This window comes from Hyla sarda, chromosome 3 (assembly GCF_029499605.1).
Source record: "Hyla sarda isolate aHylSar1 chromosome 3, aHylSar1.hap1, whole genome shotgun sequence".
In the NCBI taxonomy this organism is placed as follows: domain Eukaryota; kingdom Metazoa; phylum Chordata; class Amphibia; order Anura; family Hylidae; genus Hyla; species Hyla sarda.
Window position 1 is genome coordinate 307,674,383 of NC_079191.1, and position 25,647 is coordinate 307,700,029.

General features: G+C 45.3%; 1 protein-coding gene across 1 annotated transcript in view; it reads right to left on the bottom strand.

Moving 5' to 3' along the window:
* The window catches only part of LOC130360775 (protein unc-93 homolog A-like), an 88,689-nt gene extending 63,785 nt beyond the window's left edge, over nt 1-24,904 (bottom strand). The window contains exons 1-2 of the mRNA XM_056563345.1: nt 24,780-24,904; nt 16,584-16,694 (exon numbers count right to left, since the gene is read on the bottom strand). Coding sequence (XP_056419320.1) covers nt 16,584-16,670 — 87 coding nt within the window. The 5' untranslated portion in view covers nt 16,671-16,694; nt 24,780-24,904. The remainder of the gene's footprint in view (nt 1-16,583; nt 16,695-24,779) is intronic.
* Nucleotides 24,905-25,647: the final 743 nt, after the last annotated feature.

Below are 25,647 nucleotides of genomic sequence, written 5' to 3' on the forward strand. Positions count from 1 at the left end.
CAGGTGGGGGTGGGGTCGGTTACTTCCTCCCGCCCTGCCCGGCCCCTGGAAGTCCGGAGAGGAGGGGAGGAAGACCGGAGGACGCGGCGGGGGACGGAGGAGTGCTGGGGACTGGCCCCGGTACTTACCTCGTCCCTGAAGACCCGGATCCCGGCGATGAAGGCGGCGGCGGCGACACGTGAGTTGATCTTCAGCCGCGGTCGGGCTCTTTACAGCAATGCACATCGCCGTAAAGCGACATGCATTGCTGTAATGGGACCCTGTATACTACAACTCCCAGCATGCTCAGACAGCCCTTGGCGTCTGGGCATGCTGGGAGTTGCAGTTTTGCAACATCTGGAGGTCCGCATTTTGGGACCACTGTGCCCTTCCAGATGTTGCAAAACTACACATCCTCAGCATGCCCTTACTGTCCAGGCATGCTGGGAGTTGTAGTTCTGTAACATCTGGCCCTTCAGATGTTGCAGAACTACAACTCCCAGCATGCCTGGACAGTTTTGGCATACTGGGAGTTGTAGTTTTGCAACATCAGGAAGGGCACAGATTGGGAACCACTGTATTAGTGGTCTGCAAACTGTAGTCCTCCAGATGTTGCAAAACTGCAACTCCAAGCATGCTGGGAGTTGTAGTTTGGCAACATCTGGCTCTAAAGATGTTGCCGAACTACTACTTCCAGCATGCCTGAGAATTTTTGGGAGTTGTCTGTTTCCTAACTCAGAGTTTCCCAACCCGTGTGCCTCCAGCTGTTGCAAAACTATAACTACCAGCATGCACTGATAGACTGTGCATGCTGGGAGTTGTAGTTTTGCAACAACTGGAGATTCCCCCCCCCCCCCCCCCTGTGAATGTACAGGGTACATTCACATGGGCGGAGGCTTACAGTGAGTATCAGGCTGTAAGTTTGCGATGCAGCAAATTTTGCGTGGCAGCTCAAACTTGCAGCGGGAAACTCGCTGTAATCCCCCACCCGTGTGACTGTACACTAAAAACACTCCACTACACTACACTAACACAAAAGAAAAAGTAAAAAACACTACATATACACATACCCCTACACAGCCCCCCTCCCCTCCCCAATAAAAATGAAAAACGTCTGGTACGCCACTCTTTTCAAAATGGAGCCTCCAGCTGTTGCAAAACAACAACTCCCAGTATTGCCGGACAGCCGTTGACTGTCCCAGCATGCTGGGAGTTTTGCAACAGCTGGAGGCACCCTGTTTGGGAATCACTGGCGTAGAATAACCCTATGTCCACCCCTATGCAAATCCCTAATTCAGGCCTCAAATGTACATGGCGCTCTCACTTTGGAGCCCTGTCGTATTTCAAGGCAACAGTTTAGGGCCACATATGGGGTATCGCCGTACTCGGGAGAAATGGCCTAACAAATTTTGGGGGGCTTTTTCTCCTTTTATGAAAAGGAGAAGTTGGGGTCTACACCAGCATGTTAGTGTAAAAAAATATTTTTTTTTACATTAACATGCTGGTGTTGCCCTATACTTTTCATTTTGACAAGAGGCAAAAGGGAAAAAAGCCCCCCAAAATTTGTAATGCAATTTCTCCCGACTACGGAGATACCCCATATGTGGGCGCAAAGTGCTCTGGGGGCGCACAACAAGGCCCAGAAGGGAGAGTGCACCATGTACATTTGAGGTAATTTGCACAGGGGTGGCTGATTGTTACAGCGGTTTTGACAAACGCAAAAAAAAAATCCACATGTGACCCCGTTTCGGAAACTACACCCCTCATGGAATGTAGTGAGGGGTGCAGTGAGAATTTACACCCCACTGGTGTCTGAAAGATCTTTGGAACAGTGGGCTGTGCAAATAAAAAATTTTGTACAGCCCACTGTTCCAAAGATCTGACAGACACCAGTGGGGGGTAACTGCTCAATGTACCCCTTGTTACGTTCCTCAAGGCGTCTAGTTTCCAAAATGGTATGCCATGTGGCACCATAGGGGCTTCCTAAATGCAACATGCCCCCCGAGCAAAATTTGCTCTCAAAAAGCCAAATATGACTCCTTCACTTCTGAGCATTGTAGTTCGCCCATAGTGCGCTTCAGGTCAACTTATGGGGTACCTCCATACTCAGAAGAGATGGGGTTACAAATTTTGGGGGGTATTTTCTGCAATTAACCCTTGCAAAAATGTGAAATTTGGGGGGGAAACACACATTTTAGTGAAAAAAAAATATATTTTTTTTTACGTATGCAAAAGTCGTGAAACCCCTGTGGGGTATTAAGGCTCACTTTATTCCTTGTTACGTTCCTCAAGGGGTCTAGTTTTCAAAATGTTATGCCATGTGGGTATTTTTTGCTGTCCTGGCACCATAGGGGCTTCCTAAATGCGACATGCCCCCGAGCAAAATTTGCTCTCAAAAAGCCAAATATGACTCCTTCTCTTCTGAGCATTGTAGTTCGCCCGTAGTGCACTTCAGGTCAAATTATGGGGTACCTCCATACTCAGAAGAGATGGGGTTACAAATTTTGGGGGGTATTTTTTGCTATTAACCCTTGCAAAAATGTGAAATTTGGGGGGAAACACATTTTAGTGAAATTTTTTGGACATTTTTTTACATATGCAAAAGTCGTGAAACACCTGTGGGGTATTAAGGCTCACTTTATTCCTTGTTACGTTCCTCAAGGGGTCTAGTTTCCAAAATGGTATGCCATTTGTTTTTTTTCCTGTTCTGGCACCATAGGGGCTTCCTAAATGCAACATACCCCCAAAAACCATTTCAGAAAAACGAACTCTCCAAAATCCCCTTGTCGCTCCTTCATTTCTGAGCCCTCTACTGCGCCCGCCGAACACTTTACATAGACATATGAGATATGTGCTTACTCAAGAGAAATTTGGCTACAAATATAAGTATACATTTTCTCCTTTTACCCCTTGTAAAAATTCAAAAATTGGGTCTACAAGAACATGCGAGTGTAAAAGATGAAGATTGTGAATTTTCTCCTTCTCCTTTGCTATTCCTGTGAAACACCTAAAGGGTTAAAATGCTGACTGAATGTCATTTTGACTACTTTGGGGGGCAGTTTTTATAATGGGGTCATTTGTAGGGGATTTCTAAGATGAAGACCCTTCAAATCCACTTCAAACCTGAACTGGTCCCTGAAAAATTGTGATTTTGGAAATTTTGTGAAAAATTGAAAATTTGCTGCTGAACTTTAACCCCTTAAGGACTCAGCCCATTTTGGCCTTAAGGACTCAGACAATTTAATTTTTACGTTTTCATTTTTTCCTCCTCGCCTTCTAAAAATCATAACTCTTTTATATTTTCATCCACAGACTAGTATGAGGGCTTGTTTTTTGCGCGACCAGTTGTCCTTTGTAATGACATCACTCATTATATCATAAAATGTATGGCGCAACCAAAAAAACACTATTTTTGTGGGGAAATTAAAACGAAAAACGCAATTTTGCTAATTTTGGAAGGTTTTGTTTTCACGCCGTACAATTTCTGGTAAAAATGACGTGTGTTCTTTATTCTGAGGGTCAATACGATTAAAATGATACCCATTATTATATACTTTTATATTATTGTTGCGCTTAAAAAAAATCACAAACTTTTTAACCAAATTAGTACGTTTATAATCCCTTTATTTTGATGACCTATAACTTTTTTATTTTTCCGTATAAGCGGCGGTATGGGGGCTCATTTTTTGCGCCATGATCTGTACTTTTTTTTGATACCACATTTGTATATAAAAAACTTTTAATACATTTTTTATAATTTTTTTTTAATAAAATGTATTAAAAAAGTAGGAATTTTGGACTTTTTTAATTTTTTTTCGTTCACGCCGTTCACCGTACGGGATCATTAACATTTTATTTTAATAGTTCGGACATTTACGCACGCGGCGATACCAAATATGTCTATAAAAAATGTTTTTTACGCTTTTTGGGGGTAAAATAGGAAAAAACGGACGTTTTACTTTTTTATTGGGGGAGGGGATTTTTCACTTTTTTTTTACTTTTACTTTTACATTTTTTTACATTTTTTTTACACTTGAATAGTCCCCATATGGGACTATTCATAGCAATACCATGATTGCTAATACTGATCTGTTCTATGTATAGGACATAGAACAGATCAGTATTATCGGTCATCTCCTGCTCTGGTCTGCTCGATCACAGACCAGAGCAGGAGACGCCGGGAGCCGCACGGAGGAAGGTGAGGGGACCTCCGTGCGGCGTTATGAATGATCGGATCCCCGCAGCAGCGCTGCGGGCGATCCGATCGTTCATTTTAATCGCGAACTCCCGCAGATGCCGGGATCTGTATTGATCCCGGCACCTGAGGGGTTAATGGCGGACGCCCGCGAGATCGCGGGCGTCGGCCATTGCCGGCGGGTCCCTGGCTGCGATCAGCAGCCGGGATCAGCCGCGCATGACACGGTCAATTTTATGATGCAAACATAAAGTGGACATATTGTGTATGTGAATAAAAAAAAAATTATTTGGAATATCCATTTTCCATACAAGCAGAGAGCTTCAAAGTTAGAAAAATGCAAAATTTTCAAATTTTTCATCAAATTTTGGATTTTTCACCAAGAAAGGATGCAAGTTACCAAAATATTTACCACTAGTTACCAGAATATGTCACGAAAAAACAATCTCGGAATCAGAATGATAACTAAAAGCATTCCAGAGTTATTAATGTTTAAAATGACAGTGGTCAGATGTGCAAAAAATGGCCGGGTCCTAAGGTGTAAAATGGCTGGGTCCTTAAGGGGTTAAGGACCCAGGGCGTACCTGTATGCCCATGGGAATTTCGGTCCCCACCGCAAGCCGGGCGGGGACCGGACCAGGATGACTGCTGATATCTATCAGCAGGCATCCTGTGCAAATGCCCAGGGGGGGCTCCTGAGTACCCCCCCCCCCCATGTCGGCGATCACCGCAAATTGCCGGTCAATTCAGACCGGCGATCTGCGGGGATTCCGGATCATACGGGTCTCCAGTGATCCGGTGACCCAGATAATAAGGGGGATAGGGAGTGTCCAAAACACCCACGATCCCCCTGAAGGGATAGGAGGGAGGTGGCCACCCCTCCTATCCCTGCTATTGGTCAGTTAGAAGCGACCGACCAATAGCTGATCAGGGGCGGGGGGATTAAAGTTCGGGTCCCCCGTTCTGCCCACACACAGTAGTCCGGGCAGAACGGAACTGTTCTGTGACCGGCGCCGGAGGCGGCGTCGATCGACGGGCGGCGATGACGTGTGGCTGGCTCCCTGGTGAAGACGACAGAAGCCGGTGAGTTTCTTAGCAACATCTGGAGGGCTACAGTTTAGAGACCACTATACAGTGGTCTCTAAACTGTAGCCCTCCAGATGTTGCAAAACTACAACTCTCAGCATGCCCAGACAGCTGTTCGCTGTTTGGGCATGCTGGGATTTGTAGTTTTGCAACAGCTGGAGGGCCACAGTTTGGAGATCACTGTGCAGTGGTTTCTAAACCGTTGCCCTCTAAATCTTGCAAAACTACAACTCCCAGCATGCAAGAACAGCAAACGGCTGTCTCGCCATGCTGGGAGTTGTAGTTACATACCCCCAGCTGTTGTATAACTACATCTCTCAGCATGCCCTTTGGCGATCAGTACATGATGGGAGTTGTAGTTTTGCAACAGCAGGAGGCACATTGGTTGGAAAATACTGAGTTAGGTAACAGAACTTAACTAAAGGTTTTCCAACCAGTGTGCCTCCAGCTGTTGCAAAATTACAACTCCCAGCATGCACAGTCTGTCAGTGCAAATTGGGAGTTGTAGTTTTGCAACAGCTGGAGGTTTACCCCCCATGTGAATGTACAGGGTACATTCACACGGGTGTGTTTACAGTGAGTTTCCTACTTCAAGTTTAAGCCGTGTCAAATTTTCCGCCGCAGCACAAACTCCTAGCGGGAAACTCACCGTAAACCCCCGCCACTGTGAATGTACCCTAAAAACACTACACTACACTAACACATAATAAAGGGTAAAACACTACATATACACCCCCTTATACTGTCCCCCCCCCCCCAATAAAAATGAAAAACGAATCGTATGGCAGTGTTTCCAAAACGGAGCCTCCAGCTGTTGCAAAACAACAACTCCCAGCATTTCCGGACAGCAACTCACTGTCCAGGCATGCTGGGAGTTTAGCAACAGCTGGAGGCACCCTGTTTGGGAATCACTCACATAGAATACCCCTATGTTCACCCCTATGCAATCCCTAATTTAGTCCTCAAATGCTCTCTCACTTTGGAGCCCTGTCGTATTTCAAGGAAACAGTTTAGGGCCACATATGGGGTATTTCCGTACTCGGGAGAAATTGTGTTACAAATTTTTGGGGCTTTTTCTCCTTTTACCCCTTATGAAAAGGAAAAGTTGGGGTCTACACCAGCCTGTTAGTGTAAAAAAAAAAATTAAATCTACACTAACATTCTGGTGTTGCCCCATACTTTTTATTTTCACAAGAGGTAAATGGGAAAAAAAGACCCACAAAACTTGTAACACAATTTCTCTTGAGTACGGAAATACCCCATATGTGGGTGTAAAATGCTCTGCAGATGCACAGCAAGGCTCAGGAGTGAGAGCGCACAATGTACATTTGAGGCCTAAATTGGTGATTTGCACAGGGGGGGCTGATTTTACAGTGGTTCTGACTTAAATGCAAAAAAATAAATTCCCACATGTGACCCCATTTTGGAAACTACACCCATCACGGAATGTAACAAGGGGTATAGTGAGCCTTAACACCCCACAGGTGTTTGACAATTTTCATTAAAGTTGGATGGGAAAACAAAAACTAAATATTTTTTAACTAAAATGCTGGTGTTACCCTAAATTTTTCATTTTCACAAGGGAAAATAGGAAAAATAGCCTCCTAAAATTTGTAACTCTATTTCTTCTGAGTAATAACATACCCCATATGTGGATGTAAAGTGCTCTGCGGGCGAACTACAATGCTCCGAAGAGAGGAAGCACCATTGGGCTTTTGGCATGAAAATTTGTTTGGAATTGAAGGCCATGTGTGTTAACAAAGCCCCCATAGTGCCAGGACAATGGAACCCCACATGTGACCCCATTTTGGAAACAACACCCCTCACAAAATGTTAAAAGGGGTACAGTGAGCATTTACGCTCCACAGGTGTCTGACAGATTTTTGGAATAATGGTCCGTGAAAATGAAAAATTTTATTTTCCATTTGCTCAGCCCACTGTTCCAAAGATCTGTCAAGTGGAGTGTAAATGCTCACTGCACCCCTTATTAAATTCTGTGAGGGGTGTAGTTTCCAAAATGGGGTCACATATGTGGGGGGTCCACTGTTCTGCCACCACGGGGGGGGGGGGGGCTTTGTTGGGCTTCTATTCCAACCAAATTCTCTCTCCAAATGGTCAATGATGATCCATCTCTTCTGAGCATTGTAGTGCGCCTGCAGTGCACTTAATGTTCACACATGGGATATTTCCATATTCAGAAGAAATGGGGTTACAAATTTTGGGGGGCATTTTCTCCTATTGCCCATTGTAAAAATGTTAGCAGCGGTAATTCATAGCAGCATAGATGAGAACATGCTCCTTGCTCCTTTCAGTCTGGCCCAACGTTTCGGGAGCACGCCCCCTTAGTCATGCGCAGTAACTGTCCGGAACAAGAACATATAAATAGCAATATACCAACCGTGAGTATTAACCCTTTAAATATTTTATGATATGTTCATTAATGTCAAATAAACGGGAAAAGCTGCTATATAACTATTAGAGTGCTTCAATATATCATGCATCACTGCAGCGCTACAGAATTATGCAGCATTACAGGAATGCGTTAAAATTACAGCATTCATTCATACCTCTCAGTGTAAGTGTATCAAGTTCAGTTATCCAAAATGTTTCTCTTTGCAATAGCCTTTTACGGTTTAAGTCCTCATTGGTTTGAATAGGTACCTGCTCCAACACCAACCATCTAAGTTCTGAAATTTGGTGTCCAGCCTCCTTAAAGTGCCGGGCTACGGTAGTTTCCCCATATTTGGTGTGAACACTATCCAATATCTCTTGTGCTGTTTTTTGTAGCATTCTCCTAATAGCTGATTTATGCACAATAATTCTAGTTTTTATGTTTCTAGAGGTTTGGCCGACATACCCCTTGCCACACGGGCATTTCAACAAGTAAATAACGTTATCCGAATTACATGTAAAAAAGCCCTTGCTTTTAATTTTAGTACCTTTGCTTGGATGGCTGATGGTATCTCCCTTGATAACGTTATTACAGTTGGAGCATGAGAGGCAGGGGTACGTGCCTCATTTTTTAGCTGCCAGGAAGGTCTGTCTGTCTTTTTTCTTTTTAAGGATGTCACTTTTGATAAGTTGGTCTCCAATGGATTTACCTCTCTTGTGTACATACATAGGTAGTGTACTAAATAGATGTCCGTATTTTGTATCATTTTTCAATAGTCCCCAATACTTAGTGATCATGTTTTTAACTATTTTACTCCTTTTGTCGTATGTAGCTATATATAGAATCTGTTTCTTATCTTTTTCTTTTTTAGCAGATCTCATCCTAAGTTGTTCTCTAGTTAGTAGTTTTACCTTTTCTTTCTCGTTTTTAATTTTATTTTTATTATATCCTTTCTGTACAAATTTCTTTACTATATTCTCTCTAGTTTTATCATATTCTACATCGGTACTTGTTATACGACAGGCTCTAATGAATTGACTGCGGAATAAACTATTGAAGATATTGGGTGCGTGATGACTATTTTTTTGCAGCATATTGTTTCGATCAGTTGGTTTTGTGTATAGAGTAGTGGAAAAACCTGTCTCTGTCTTAGCGATCTCTACATCCAAAAAATGTATTTTTGAGCTGTTATACGTGAGGGTGAATTTGATACTTTCATGTACCTGATTTAATTGATTCACAAAACTCAGCAATGATTCCTCAGTATCATACCAAAGCATGAACACGTCATCGACATAGCGAAGCCACGTCGACGACATCTTCAGCAAACCTGTGGAGAAAATATATAAATCTTCAAACTTACACATAAATACATTGGCTAGGGATGGGGCCACTGAGGACCCCATTGAAACTCTGTATCAAATCGGAAATAATTCGTTGTGAGAACCAAGTATTGTCATCAAAAAAGCTAGCATTCTATTACTCAAAATAGGGTTATTCGCTAAAATTTCTCTAATACACTCAAATCCTTCTTCTTGGGGGTTATTAGTGTACAAGCTTTGTACGTCTAGAGTACACAGATAGGTGACATCCTGAAAACCAATTTTTTCCAAACGCAACAAAAAATCTGTGGTGTCACGTAAACATCTTGGTAATTTTTTTACTTCTTTCTGTAAATAACTATCCACAAGGTTCACCAGAGGCTGCAACAGGGAGCCCGATCCCGATACGATCGGGCACCCCGGTGGCCTGTCGCGATCCTTGTGGACCTTCGGTAGTGTGTACAGTGCAGGAACTCTGGGATAGTCCACTATGAGAGATTTAGCCAGTTTTTCGGAAATTATACCATTCTCCACATTTTGCATGATGTAGGAGTCTACTGTCTTTTTAAATTCACAGGTAGGGTCCTTCTTTAATTTCATATACACTTTGTCATCCGACAGTTGATTATATATTTCTGTCATATAATAAGACCTATTCATAACTACAATGGCCCCTCCCTTGTCAGCTCTCTTTATTACAAGGGAGGAGTCATTTTTTAGAGACTGCAGCGCTACATATTCAGCTTTATTCAGATTAGTTCTTACATATGGGATATCCTGCCATTGATTCTCTACCTCTTTTATCACTGTGTTTTTAAACACTTCAAGACTCTCACTAGTAATGGGAGGATCATAGGTAGAGTTTTTTCTGAGAGATAGTGGGATCTCGTCAAAACCACTTTTTTAAATCTATTGTACGATTTATATCAAATAGAAACATTTGCATATGGATGTTTCTTCAAAATTTGTAGAATTCTATTTTGAAGTCAAATTTGGACTTTTCATATAAGAGGACGTAATTCAATCCCTTATTTAGTAGTTGGAGTTCTTCCTATCTGAAATGTTAATAACTTCTTATCTGAAATGTTAATAACTAAGTCATTCACTTTGTTGACTTGTCGTCTTCGTCTTTTTCTTTTTCTGATTGGGTAGATGTCCCCGCTGTTGTCTCTCCTATATCCGTCGATGTTTGATCCTTCTTTTTGGTAGTCTTTCCCTGACCTAAAAAACGAGGTGGTTCTTGTCCTGAGCGGGTGTTCATACGTTATCCGCATCTGAGTTCTCCGTAGAGGAGACATTGCTATAGTTTCTTTGCTGTTGTCTTACAGACCGTTGTTGCCGGCATTCTTCGGCCCATGTGTACACCCGGTTATGTAAATAATCTCGCATGTCCCACTCAAATTTTTGTAATTTACTTTGTGATGTGATGGTTTTTAATTTTTCCATTTCACAATTAAGTTCGCTTCTAATTATTTCAAACTCAGTTTATGATTTTAATTCCTTGAGTTTTGTTTCTGGTTATTTAATCTCTTTCTTTAAAGGAGATGTCCGGTGCTCACTTTTCTTATTTTATCCGTTCCGGGCTGAAAAAGAAAAGAAAACAAATTTTCTCTTACCTGCCTAGGCTCCCCCGGTGCTTTAGTACAGGTGTTCGGTCCCCGGGCTGTATTCTTCTTACTTCCTGTTAGCCTGACACGTCATACGGAGCTTCAACCTATCACCGGCCGTAGCAATGTCCCGCCTCGGCCAGTGATAGGCTGAAGCTCCGTGTGACGTTCCGGGCTAACAGGAAGTAATAAGAATATAGCCCGGGGACTGAACGCCTGTACCGGAGCACCGCGGGGGAGCGTAGGCAGGCAAGAGAAAGCTTATTTTCTTTTTTTTTGCAGCCCGGAACGGATACAATAAGAAAAGTGAGCACCGGACATGTCCTTTAATGGATCTATGGCCAGTTGTAAGTGCTGCACGGTTAATAGCATAAGATCCAATGAATGTCTATTGTTCATAGCGTACCACCGTTGGTGGAAAACCGCATCGTCTGGCAGTAAATTTGGGGTCAGTTTACACCGCAATCCCCTTTAATATTTAAAGGGTTAATACTCACGGTTGCTATATTGCTATTTATACGTTCTTGTTCCGGTCAGTTACTGCACATGACTAAGGGGGCATGCCCCCGAAATGTTGGGCCAGACTGAAAGGAGCACGGAGCATGTTATCATCTATGCTGCTATGAATTATCGTTGCTAACCTGATGTCCTGCGAGACAACGTACCTGGAATTACTTGAATAAACTTGAAAGAAAGTCTTTCTGCAAAACCGTGAGTCACTATCATTTATGTGCACACTCACCTAAGCTCTAGTTGCTGGTGTGACCGCTGTTTATGTGCCCTATACACCTGGGTCTAATGATGTGTTGTTTTTTTTGCTGTTCTGGCTCCATAGGGGCTTCCTCAATGTGACATGCCCCCCCAAAACCATTTCAGAAAAACTCACTCTCCAAAATCCCATTGTTGCTCCTTCCCTTCTGAGCCCTCTATAGTGCACCCACAGAGCAGTAGATATAAACATATGAGATATTTCCTTACTCGAGAGAAATTGGGTTACAAATTTTAGGGTGATTTCTCTCCTTTTACAGCTTATAAAAATTCAAAAACTGGGTCTACAAGAACATGCGAGTGTAAATAATGAAGATTTAGAATTTTTTCCTTCACTTTGCTGCTATTCCTGTGAAACACCTAAAGGGTTAAGACACTTACTAAATGTCATTTTGAATACTTTGAGGGGTGCAGTTTTTATTTTGGGCTCATTTATGGGGAACTCATCCCTAAAAAAGATACAGATTTTGAACATTTTGTGAAAAATTTGAAAATTGCTGCTGAGCTTTGAAGCCCTGTAATGTCTTCCAAAAGTAAAAACATGTCAACTTTATGATGCAGTCATAAAGTAGACATATTGTATATGTGAATCAATATATAATTTATTTGGGATGTTTCAAAGTAAGAGAGTTTCAAAGTAAAAAAAAAGCTACATTTTCAAATTATTTCACAAATTTGGGAATTTTTCCCCAAGAAATGATGCAAGAATTGACAAAATTTTTATCACCAACATAAAGTAGAATATGTCATGAAAAAACAATCTCGGAATCAGAATGAAAAGTAAAAGCATCCCAGAGTTATTAATGCTTAAAGTGACAGTGGTCAGATGTGCAATAAATGGCCGGGTCCTTAAGGAGAAAATGGGCTGGGTCCTTAAGGGGTTAAAGGGGTACTCCGGTGAAAACCTTTTTTCTTTTAAATCAACTGGTGCCAGAAAGTTAAACATATTTGTAAATTACTTCTATTAAAAAATCTTAATCCTTCCAGTACTTATTAGCTGCTGAATGGTACAGAGGAAATTTCTTTATTTTTGGAACACTAATGACATCACGAGCACAGTGCTCTCTGCTGACATCTCTGTCCATTTTAGCAACCGTGCATAGCAGATGTATGCTAAGGGCAGCATGGTGGCTCAGTGGTTAGCACAGCTAACCACTAAGGACAACAATAAAGACTTATTATTATTATTATTATTATTATTATTATTATTATCATAAATTCAGCAGAGAGCACTGTGCTCGTGATGTCATCAGAGAGCATTCCAAAAAGAAAATAATTTCCTCTGTAGTGTTCAGCAGCTAATAAGTACAGTAAGGATTAAGATTTTTTTAATAGAAGTAATTTACAAATCTGTTTAACTTTCCCGAGCCAGTTGATTTAAAAGAAAAAAGGTTTTCACCGGAGTACCCTTTTAAAGCTCTGAAATTTTTTTTAACAGCTGTAGGGGTGTTTGGAGTATTTAGTTAACATAGCCTGAGTTAGTTTAGAAAAGTTTATTTGGTGACCGGTACTCTTTAATACTCCTCCAAAATAACGAAATATGTACACCTGTTACGCCTAGCGCTCCGGGTCCCCGCTCCTCCCCGGAGCGCTCACGGCGCCTTTCTCCCTGCAGCTCCCCGGTCAGCGCTGACCGGGAGCGCTGCCCTGTCATGGCCGCTGGGGATGCGATTCGCACAGCGGGACGCGCCCGCTCGCGAATCGCATCCCAGGTCACTTACCCGTTCCCGTCTCCTGCGGTCATGTGCTGGCGCGCGCGGCTCCGCTCTCTAGGGCGCGCGCGCGCCAGCTCCCTGAGACTTAAAGGGCCAGTGCACCAATGATTGGTGCCTGGCCCAATTAGCTTAATTGGTTCCCATCTGTTTCCTGGCTATATCTAGTCTCCTCCCTTGCACTTCCTTGCCGGATCTTGTTGCCCTAGAGCCTAGTGAAAGCGTTTTTGTGTGTTTATACCCTGTGTACCAGAACTTTGCTATCTCCCCTGACTACGAACCTTGCCGCCTGCCCCCGACCTTCTGCTACGTCCGACTTTGCTTCTGCCTACTCCCTTGTACCTCGCCTATCTTCAGCAGCCAGAGAGGTGAGCCGTTGCTAGTGGATACGACCTGGTCACTACCGCCGCAGCAAGACCATCCCGCTTTGCGGCGGGCTCTGGTGAAAACCTGTAGTGTCTTAGAACCGGTCCACTAGCACGGTCCTCGCTATCCCTCTCTGGCACAGAGGATCCACCTCCTGCCAGCCGGCATCGTGACAGTAGATCCGGCCATGGATCCCGCTGAGGTTCCCCTGCCAGTTGTCTCTGATATCGCCCGACAGATCGCCCATCTAACCCACCAGCTGTCGGAAGTGTCCACCATTGTGCGCCAACATTCGCAACTTCTTCAGCAATCATCTCCTTCGCCAGCTCCTGCACCTCCTCCGCTGCGAGTGGCCACTCCTAGCCTCCACCTGTCCTTGCCGGACAAATTTAATGGGGACTCTAAGTTTTGCCGTGGCTTTCTTTCGCAATGTTCATTGCACCTGGAGATGATGTCGGACCTGTTTCCCACTGAAAGGTCTAAGGTGGCTTTCGTAGTCAGCCTTCTGTCTGGAAAAGCTCTGTCTTGGGCCACACCGCTCTGGGACCGCAATGACCCCGTCACTGCCTCCGTACACTCCTTCTTCTCGGAAATCCGAAGTGTCTTTGAGGAACCTGCCCGAGCCTCTTCTGCTGAGACTGCCCTGTTGAACCTGGTCCAGGGTAATTCTTCCGTTGGCGAGTATGCCGTACAGTTCCGTACCCTTGCTTCAGAATTATCCTGGAATAATGAGGCACTCTGCGCGACCTTCAAAAAAGGCCTATCCAGTCGCATCAAGGATGTGCTGGCCGCACGAGAGATTCCTGCCAATCTGCAAGAACTCATCCATCTAGCTACCCGCATTGACATGCGTTTTTCTGAGCGACACCAAGAGCTCCGCCAGGAAAAAGACTTAGATCTCTGGGCACCTCTCCCACAGTATCCGTTGCAATCTACGCCTGGGCCTCCCGCCGAGGAGGCCATGCAAGTGGATAAGTCTCGCCTGACCCAGGAAGAGAGGAATCGCCGTAAGGAAGAGAATCTTTGTCTGTACTGTGCCAGTACCGAGCATTTCTTGGTGGATTGCCCTATCCGTCCTCCACGCCTGGGAAACGCACGCACGCACCCAGCTCACGTGGGTGTGGCGTCTCTTGGTTCCAAGTCTGCTCCTCCACGTCTCACGGTACCCGTGCGGATTTCTGCTTCAGCCAGCTCTTCTCTCTCAGCCGTGGCCTGCCTGGACTCTGGAGCTTCTGGAAATTTTATTCGAGAGTCCCTAGTGAATAAATTTCGCATTCCGGTGACCCGTCTTGTCAAGCCACTCCACGTTTCCGCGGTCAACGGAGCCAAGTTGGATTGCACCATACGTTTCCGCACGGAGCCCCTTCTTATGAGCATCGGATCTCATCATGAGAGGATTGAACTTTTGGTCCTCCCCAATTGCACCTCGGAAATTCTCCTTGGACTTCCCTGGCTTCAACTTCATTCCCCTACCCTGGATTGGTCCACTGGGGAGATCAGGAGTTGGGGGTCCTCTTGTTCCAAGAACTGTCTAAAACCGGTTCCCAGTACTCCCTGCCGTGACCCTGTGGTTCCTCCTGTTTCCGGTCCCCCTAAGGTCATTAAGGACTCTGCCTGCCACAGGAAATGCCCCTCCCCCCCTCCCAGTCCCGTCAGGCAAGCCTCTGTGCCACCCCATGGCCCCCGTCCTGGTGTCACACTGCCCCGTGCCAGGTCTCGCCCTCTGCCCTCTCTCCCCATTCCTACTCCTGCGGTTCTGCCTGCCGTTGAGGAATCCCTCCTTCCTTTCCCGGTGTCCTCATCCCAGGGGAGGCAGTTACCCGATAAAGAGAAGGGGAGACCTAAGGGGGGGGGTACTGTTACGCCTAGCGCTCCGGGTCCCCGCTCCTCCCCGGAGCGCTCACGGCGCCTTTCTCCCTGCAGCTCCCCGGTCAGCGCTGACCGGGAGCGCTGCCCTGTCATGGCCGCTGGGGATGCGATTCGCACAGCGGGACGCGCCCGCTCGCGAATCGCATCCCAGGTCACTTACCCGTTCCCGTCTCCTGCGGTCATGTGCTGGCGCGCGCGGCTCCGCTCTCTAGGGCGCGCGCGCGCCAGCTCCCTGAGACTTAAAGGGCCAGTGCACCAATGATTGGTGCCTGGCCCAATTAGCTTAATTGGTTCCCATCTGTTTCCTGGCTATATCTAGTCTCCTCCCTTGCACTTCCTTGCCGGATCTTGTTGCCCTAGAGCCTAGTGAAAGCGTTTTTGTGTGTTTATACCCTGTGTACCAGAACTTTGCTATCTCCCCTGACTACGAACCTTGCCGCCTGCCCCCGACCTTCTGCTACGTCCGACTTTGCTTCTGCCTACTCCCTTGTACCTCGCCTATCTTCAGCAGCCAGAGAGGTGAGCCGTTGCTAGTGGATACGACCTGGTCACTACCGCCGCAGCAAGACCATCCCGCTTTGCGGCGGGCTCTGGTGAAAACCTGTAGTGTCTTAGAACCGGTCCACTAGCACGGTCCTCGCTATCCCTCTCTGGCACAGAGGATCCACCTCCTGCCAGCCGGCATCGTGACAACACCAAAGCAACCTGGTATATAATTTTTTTTTATTATTTTGTTAAAGTTATAGAAATGCTTTTATTTTTGCCTTTTAACATATAGGCCTTGGACTAAATTTTTTTTTAATATAATGCTTGTAGTGGTTTGGCCCAGGCTATGGACACTTTTGGAGCATTTTTTCCTCAAATGTTTGTATTTCAGAGTAAATATTGATTATGAGTTTTATTAAAACTTCTCAATAATTTCTTGGGCTGCTGTGCCTTTTAAAGATCATAGTGCATAGCTGGTTGCAGTTAGACAGTTCAGTCTCCAGCCACTTCTACCTCCTCCAGAGAAATCATTTCATGTTATGATCAAATCCAAGTTGAATTTGACTGTGAACAGGATTTTGCAGCTTGCTTAGTATTGTGATCTCAAAATAAATGCTTTCAGTGAAAAAAAAAAAGAAAAATACCCAAAGGTGTCCACCGTTTCTAGATCTTCCTTTTGCATGGTAAAGCACCTACTAAGTGTTATGGTTTTTGTTCCCCTAGTCTCATATTTAACTGTCCTTTTAAAACACAATTTGCAAAAAAAAATTACGTAGTAAACCTATTTTACAATTTACATACCTGTAAACTCTGAAGCCCGCCAAAAGCTGTAAATAACAGTAAAAATCCAAACGATACAACAAGAATGTTCTTCAAGTGTCTATCCATTGTAGTTCCTTAGGTTTTTCTTTTCTTGATGTTTTCATAAATGCAAGTGGAAAGTGTTGTGTTAACTTTTTGTGAAAGCCTCAAAATGGTTACTGATTGACTAGTTCTACAGCAATACAGAGCAAAAGGGCATATAACAGATAGTATCAGTCTATATAGAACTTTTATTAATACAAGGGAATTAAGTAGCCTAAAATAAGACAATGAATTTAAAGAATATAAATTCTTATTTTCTAATAATATTATGTTCATCCTTAACCCCTTAAGGACTGAGCCCTTTTTCACCATAAGGACTGAGACCTTTTTTGCAATTCTAACCAATTGACCCGGAAAAGCCGCAAATCGCTAGTCTGAGTTGGTCTGTCTCGGGACCCCCCCCCCCCCCCCCCCAGGGGTTTGCATGCGGTGCCTGCTGATAGATGTCAGCAGTCACCCCTGTCCGGTCCCAGCCCGGCGGGGACCGGAATTCCCACAGGTGTATCCATACGCCCTCAGTCCTTAAGGACTTTAAAACGGGGCGTATGGATATGCCCCCCGTCCTTAAGGGGTTAAAGGGTGTCCGTCAGTTCAGTTTAGAGGATGATGCCCCTCCCCCCCCCTAATCATGCTGTGCCCCCCCCCCCCCCCCAGGGCTGAGCTGGCCACAACACTAGACTTTAAAAAAAAAAATTAAAACAAAACTCTGCGGCTCCGGCTGCTCAGTTCTGTGCACTCACTACAATCCTTGCATTGGGCCCTAAGTCTTATCAGCTGGGACAGGGACCCTGGCACTTTAAGAGCAGGGGCTGCTGGGAGCAGACATGCTGTGCGCATGTCTGCTCTGACCCCCGACGTGTCCCTGCTTCAGCTGCTGAGCTCCTAGCATCTGAAAATGAGGTGAAAAGTTCAGCCACATTCCTGTCCTCAGATCCCAAGCCTCCTGGAGAGAACAAAGAAGAGCTGATCTTGTGAGATCCCTTGTCATGTGTCATCTATCTGCTGAGCTGTGTGTATAATACTCACATGTGTGATCTGTCTGCTGGGCTGTGCATCTGATCCCCTATGTGTGATCTGTCTACTGAGCTGTTTATCTAATTCCCCATGTCTGATACTGTTTGCTGAGCCCCTGTATCTAATCTTATAATGTGTGAAACTGTCTGCTGTGCTCTCTGTCTAATAATGAATAAATGTGTGCAGAGACGGGAACCACACAAATAACAATAGTACGGATGTACCCAGTTACTGAAAACAACAACATCAAACAGGAGAAGAAAAGCAGCAACTATATAAGTAGAGATGAGCAAACTTGTGAAAAATTTGATTTGGCCGATTCGCCAAATTTTTTCAACACAGAGAAGAGGTGATGGCAGCATGAGGAGACCATATAGTGGCTGAATGACACAGTGTGGAAGTTTTGGCAGCATAATGTGACCATATAGTGGTTGAATGACACAGCCAGGAGTTGGCAGCAGCATGAGTAGACACTAGGGCTTCACAATCCCTAAGAATAAAAGATGAATTTTGAAATTTAAATTGAAGATTTATGGTAGCTAGTGCTACCATAACAAAATGTTTATGTCCAGGCCAAGGCCCAGCAGCATCAGTAAGCCATATATTGGCTGAATGACACAACCTTGAGTTGGCTGAAGCATGAGGAGACCATATAGTGTCTGAATGGCACAGCCAGGAGTTGGCAGCAGCATGAGTAGACACCAGGGCTTCACAATCCCTAAGATTAAAAGATGAATTTTGAAATTTAGATTGAAGATTTTCGGTAGCTAGTGCTACCATAACAACATTTTTATTCCCAGACCCAGACCCAGCAGCATTAGTAAGCCATATATTGTCTGAATGACACAGACTGGAGTTGGCTGAAGAATCAGGAGACCATATAGTGTCTGAATGGCACCACCTGAAGTTGGTGGCTGCAGCATGAGTAGACACCAGAGCTTCACAATCCCTAAGAAAAAAAAGACACATTTTTAAATTTAAAGGGGTATTCCAGGCCAAACCTTTTTTTTATATATATCAACTGGCTCCGGAAAGTTAAACAGATTTGTAAATTACTTCTATCAAAAAATGTAAATCCTTCCAATAGTTATTAGCTTCTGAAGTTTTCTGTCTAACTGCTCAATGATGATGTCACGTCCCGGGAGCTGTGCATGATGGGAGAATATCCCCATAGGAATTGCACAGCTCCCGGGACATGAGTCATCAGAAAGCAGTTAGACAGAAAACAACAACTTAACTTCAGAAGCTAATAACTATTGGAAGGAATAAGATTTTTTTAATAGAAGTAATTTACAAATCTGTTTAACTTTCTGGAGCCAGTTGATATATAAAAAAAAGTTTTGGCCTGGAATACCCCTTTAAATTAAAGATTTAGGGTAGCTAGTGCTACCATAACATTTTTGTTAGGCCCAGATCCATGCCCAGCAGCATCAGTAAACCATATATTGGCTGAATGACACAGCCTGGAGTTGGCTGAAGCATGAGGAGACCATATAGTGTCTGAATGGCACAGCCTGGAGTTGGTGGCAGCAGCATGAGTAGACACCAGAGCTTCACAATCCCTAAGAAAAAAACCTAAATTTAAATTAAAGATTTAGGGTAGCCAGTGCTACCATAAAATTTTTTTAGGCCCAGAACAAGGCCCAGCAGCATCAGTAAACCATATAGTGGCTTAATGACACAGCCTGTTGTTGGCTGAGGCATGAAGCGACCATATAGTGTCTGAATGGCACAGCCTGAAGTTGGCAGAAGCATGAGGAGACCATTGAAATTTATGATTTTTAAATTAAAAATTTTAAATTTAAATTGAGGATTTTGAAATTGAGCTTTTAACTCCCAAGTGTTAGTGTCCCGGGCCCCGGTGTGTGGGTACAAAGGACCAAATCTAACAAGGAGTCACATGTTACAAGTCAGCACAATGAGAGAGCCTGGAGGTGGCATCATGAGGAGATCATATAGTAGCTGAATGGCATAGCCTAGAGTTGGTTGAAGCATGAGAAGAGACCATATAGTGGCTGAATGAGAGCCTGGAGGTGGTATCAGTAAGAGGAGACCATATAGTGGATGAATGGCTGCCTGGAGTTTGTGGCAGCATGGGGTGATCATATAGTGTCTGAATGGCACAGCCTGGAGTTGGCGGCAGATGAGGAGACAATAGGGCCTCTAAGAATCTCTAAGAATAAAAGTTGAATTTTTAAATTTACGTTGAAGATGTATGGTACCTAGTGCTAACATAAACATATATAGGTAATGTCCTATGCCCAGCAGCATCACTAAACCATGTAGTTGCTGAATGACACAGACTGGAGCTGGCTAAAGCATCAGTAAACCATATATTGGATGAAAGGCACAGCCTGGAGGTGGCTCAAGCATAAGAAGATCATATAGTGACTGAATGACACAGCCTAGAGTTGGCTGAAGCATGAGAAGAGACCATATAGTCGCTGAATGAGACAGCCTGGAGGTGGCAGCAGCAGCTTCAGGAGTCCTGAAAGTGACCCGGTGACAGAGTGGCACAGTGGTTGGTAATACCAGTACACGGTGACGAAAGTGGGTGAAAAAAGGTCTGATGCGGAGGAATGTTTGTAATTGGGGAGCAGCGCCTTAAATCTTTTTGGCATTATCCATCTTTGTGTAGTGTTAGTGTGGCACCATGGTCAATCTACTCTCATGCATCAGGCATTGGTGGTTGGACATCTTGGCTGATCCATGCCTGATTCATCTTCACAAAGGTCAGTCTCTCCACATTTTTCATGGACAGACGAGTTCTCCTTGGGGTGACTATGGCCCCCGCCGCACAACACACCTGCTCTGATGGCACACTACTGGCTTGGCAGAACAGCCTTTCCAGGGCAAACTCTGCTGGTTGCGGCCACGAATCAAGTTTGGCTGCCCTGAAGTCCAGCGGATCTTCAAGATGTGTTGGCATGGGCATGTCAAGGTATGCCACCACCTGCTGGTCCAGGTCCTGCTCCAGGTGTACTTGCTGCTGATGAGTTGCTTCCCTATGCGGGTGAAGAAAGCTATTTATCAGTGACTGTAGACTTAGGCTGCTGCTGATGGAGCTGGTACTGCTCCTGCCACCCCACCCCTCCCCAGCAGGAGTGGCAGTGGTAGGTGAGCACAGGGCCCCCCCGATTCAGACCTGCGAGAGGATGGACAATGGCGCCGATAGGCATCGGCGAACTGCCTCTGTAGTAGGTCATTTTGTCCTCCCTCTCAGTGGGTGTAAAAAAGACCCTATTTTGTGACGGTAGGGAGGGTCAAATAAGGTGGAGATCCAGAAGTCATCCCGCTGCCGAATGGTGACAATTCGGCTGTCACTACGCAAGCAGGTGAGCATGCATCATGCTATTTGTGCAAGTGACTCAGAGGGACACGCTGCCTCCATCTCCACTGCATACTACCATGGTATGTCTGGGTCCTCTGTCTCACCTTCCTCATAACCACCTAGCTCCTCTGGCTGCTCCTGCTCCTCCTGTCAGATTACTAGAAAAAATGCCCATTTGACGAAACCTAAACTGTGCTCCACTGTGCCCCTCCTCTTCCTCCATCTCCAGTTCAGCCCCCACAGGGCTCATGTGGATGTGAGATGTAGGCGCCACATCTCCAGTGCCCTGACCAGCCATCGTTTCCAACACATGTTGTAGTAAATGAAGCAGTGGAATGACGTTGTTCATCCCGTAATCCTGGCGACTGACTAATAAGGTAGCTTCGTCAAAGGGCCTGAGCAAACTTCAATGTCAACCAACTACCACTGGTTAACATTGAAGTTACACAGGGAAGTCCCCCTATCTGCTTGGATCATTAAGAAATTGATGATGGCTTTTCTCTGTTTGTATAGTCGGTCCAACTTATGGAGGGTGGAATTCCGTGTGGAAACGTCGCAAATAGGACTATGTTGGGGGATACCGTTCTGACGCTACAGATCAAGGATGGTGTGCTTTGCATTGTACGAGTGGTTGAAGTGCATGCAAAGTTTCCTTTCCATTGTTAGGATGTCTTGCAGATGGGGAAACACTTCAGGAACGGCTTGACAACCATATTGAGCATGAGTGCCATGCAGGGCACATGTCTCAGGCTTCCTTGTCACAGTGCAGACAAGATGTTCTTCCCATTGTCTGTCACTATAGTTCCCATTTCCAGTTTTTGTAGAGTAAGCCATGATTTGATTTCTTGATGAATGACTTTTAGCAGTTTCTCCCCTGTGTGACTCAGTTCACCAAGGCAAACCATGTGAATAACAGCGTGACACCGCCGCGCCCTGCACACATGGTATGCTGAAGGGCCACTGAGAATTGTCCGTGCAGTGGAGGCTGAGGACATGGTGGAAGATGAGGAGGCGGAGTCTCATACTGTCACAGGACCAACGGCCTGAGAGCGTGGAGGCGAAAGCGGCGTGACCTGTCTAAGTTGCTGTTGTGGCTGTGCTGGAACCACATTCACCCAGTGAGCCGTAAAGGACATGCATTGTCGCTGACCGTAGTTACAGCTCCACACGTCGGTGCTGTCATGCACTTTCGTACATACCGACAGGCTCAAGGACTGGCCCACCTTCTCTTCCACAAAATTGTGCAGGGCTGGTGCTGCCTACTTCACATAGAAATGACGGCTTGGGACTCTTCACCCCGGATTGGCACAAGCCATCAGTTCTCTGAAAGGTGCAGAGTCCACCACTTGAAAAGGGAGGGACTGCAGCACCAGCAACTTGGACAGGAGAACATTCAGCTTCTGCGCCGTTGGATGAGTGAGCGCATTATGTTGTCTCTTGGACATGGCTTCGTAGATGGATTGCTGGCGGAATGACTGACTCGAAGTAGGAGGAGGAGGAGCATCTGGAGTGACAGAAGATTGGTATGACACACAGCTCCCTTCAGCTGAGATGGCGGAGCCTTGGCTGGCTGAAACAGGGAGAGGCATGCCACTGGATGATGCAGTAGGCTATACCACCACATCGGAGCCACGGTTCTCCCAGACCACGTTATGGTGATGCTGCATGTGTTGACGCAGGGCCGTGGTGCCAACATTGAGACCCTGTCCATGCTTCACCTTCTGTCGACGCATCTTGCACTTGACCAGGTTAACATCCTCCGGATGCTTGATGAAAAACTGCCACACCGCTGAGTAACTGATTTTCCCCCCAACAGTCTGTACTGATTTGATGTCCAACGAGGTAGGATGCAAAACAGGATTTCTTTAATTAGGACACATGGTCAGCACATAAAACCAACGTGTTTCGGGTCAGGCAGGACCCTTAATCATGGCATGATTAAGAATCCTGCCTGACCCGAAACGCATTGGTTTTATGTGCTGACCATGTGTCCTAAATAAAGAAATCCTGTTTTGCATCCTACCTCGCTGAACATCAAGTCTTTTTGCTTCCAGTAATAGGCCGGAGGCACTGCCGGCCAGTCCGTGCGGAGCGTGGGGATTGCAGTGGAGGTGAGCCGTCCTGTTCATTTGATATCAGTCTGCACTGATTGACTGCTACTGTGGACAACTCCAGGAACCCCTGTTCCACTACCTCCTGGGAAGATAGGCTGCCACGAAGCAGGTGGTCTCCCCCGGGCACGTTTGACTCCAGACCTTCCACTTCTGCCACCATGCTGACTGCCAACCATGCTACCACCTTGCTTGCTCAGTTGCTGCCTCAAAGGCAACCTGCAACTCTCTTCTCCTGACGATGATGAAGACTCTTCTTCACCCGGCTCCCAAGTGCAATCGGCTTTATCATCATCATCATGGAGTTGTGTCTGCATGTCACTGATGTCAACCTCAGGTTCCTCAACAGTGTCTGCTTCAGGAGCCTGAACGCTTGCAACACCACCTCCCACGCCACTCTCCTCATCATTACTTGCCAGCAGTAGCTGCTTACTGTCCTCTAGTAGATCATCCTCACTAAATAGCGGAACTGAACCCACAGCATAAGATACTTCTGTAAGGGAGGGAACAGCATAGGACAGAGGTAATGGGAGGACAGGGACTACTCCCGGGCCATGCCAACTGAGGATTGTATCTGAGGAACCCACCGACTGTTGACTGGGGGTGTCAGATGTCACTTGGGATGAAGTGGATGAGCAAGTTAATAGTGTTGAGCGGCATAGGCCATATTCGAATTCGCGAATATTCGCGAATATATGGACGAATATTCGTCATATATTCGCGAATATTCGTATATTTGTTATATTCTCGTTTTATTTTCGCATATGCGCAAATTCGCGTATGCGAAAATTAACATATGTGAAAATTAGCATATACAAAATTAACATACGCGAAAATTCGCATATACGAAAATTAGCATATGCTAATTTTCGCATATGCGAATTTCTGCACGCCAGTCTCACACAGTAGTATTACAGCCTTCTTTACACCACACAAGCTGGAAGCAGAGGGGGGTGATCACTGTGATGTGTACTGTGAAGAAAAAAAATAAAAAAAAACGAATATTCGTAATTACGAATATATAGCGCTATATTCGCGAAATTCGCGAATTCGCGAATATGCGATATTCGCGAATAATATTCGAATTGCGAATATTCGCGAGCAACACTACAAGTTAACCAGTCAATGACAGCAGATGGATTGCTGGTTGAGACACGACCGCTAGCTGATACCAGGAGTTCAGGCCTCAAGCTGCGACTCCTGCTGCCACTCGGCCCTAGTCTGCTGCGACCTCTGCCTACGTCTGATGAATTTAGGCCTCTGCCACTCCTCTGTGCACGTCCTAGCACCTCTCTGCCTGACATACTTTGTGCGTATATGAGGAGAATACAATATGCTCCACTACGCTTAAAACAGTATTTGTCTACAACACCATCAGGTGTGTACTTTTGGCTGGCCTTTCACAGTATCTAGGCCCTTAAGAATTTAATAGGAACAAAATGGTACACCACTTAGATGTATGTACGTGGTATGCACTTATGAGGGGAGGACAATGCACTCCAGTATGCTTAAAACAGTATTTGTCTACAACACCAGCAGGTGTGTTCTTTTGGCTGACCTTTCACATTATCTAGGCCCTTAAGACTTTAACAGGAACAAAATGGTACACCACTTAGGTATACGCACAGGTTACACTTAATAGAGGACAATAAACTTGTAGTGCTCTGCTCACCCTACCTGGCTGGCTACTGTTAGCTTTTCAGTTGTTGTACACACCAGTGCTGCACACCCAGTCGCTGTGTACTGCACCCAATTGCACTTTCTCTCTCAATGTCACTCCTTTCCCTATCAGTGCTTCCAGGCTGCATTTGGGCTTGAGGTGAATCACTGCTGTAAAAAAGCTTTTCTGTGCATCACACTGCTCTCTGTCCCCCTCTCTCTGCAATAGAATGCTGATATGACTGAGAGGTGAATCACTGCTGTAAAAATGCTTTTCCGTGCAACACAGACTGGTCTCTGTCCCTCTCTCTCTCTGCAATAGAACACTGATGTGACTGGGAGGTGAATCGCTGCTGTAAAAATGCTTTTCTGTGCAACATACACTACACTGTCTGTCCCTCTCTCTGTAATAGAACGATGATGTGACTGGCCGCAAGATGGCTGCCAATTATATAGAGCTATGACATCACAGGGGTCGTTGGATGCTGATAGGCTGCATGCTGCATGTGATTCAACGTCATCCCGCCAACCCTTGTTCCCGCCTACCCAGGATTCCTTGCATGTGGATCTGCCATTTTAGATGCCTGGCCCCTTGAACCTGGATCGCACTAAATGGAGTTTAATGAAGCAATTCGTGCGATCAAATAGCGGCGATATTCTCATTCATTACGAATCAAATTTTTCCTAAAATTCATATCAAATTCAGATTTGTCAGATTCGCTCATCCCTATGCGGCACTATTATATCCTGGCAGCACAGTGTGTGGCACTATTATACCCTGGCAGCACAGTGTGTGGCACTATTATATCCTGGCAGTACAGTGTGTGGTACTATTATATCCTGGCAGAACAGTCTGTGGCACAACTGTATCCAGGAGGCAGAGTGT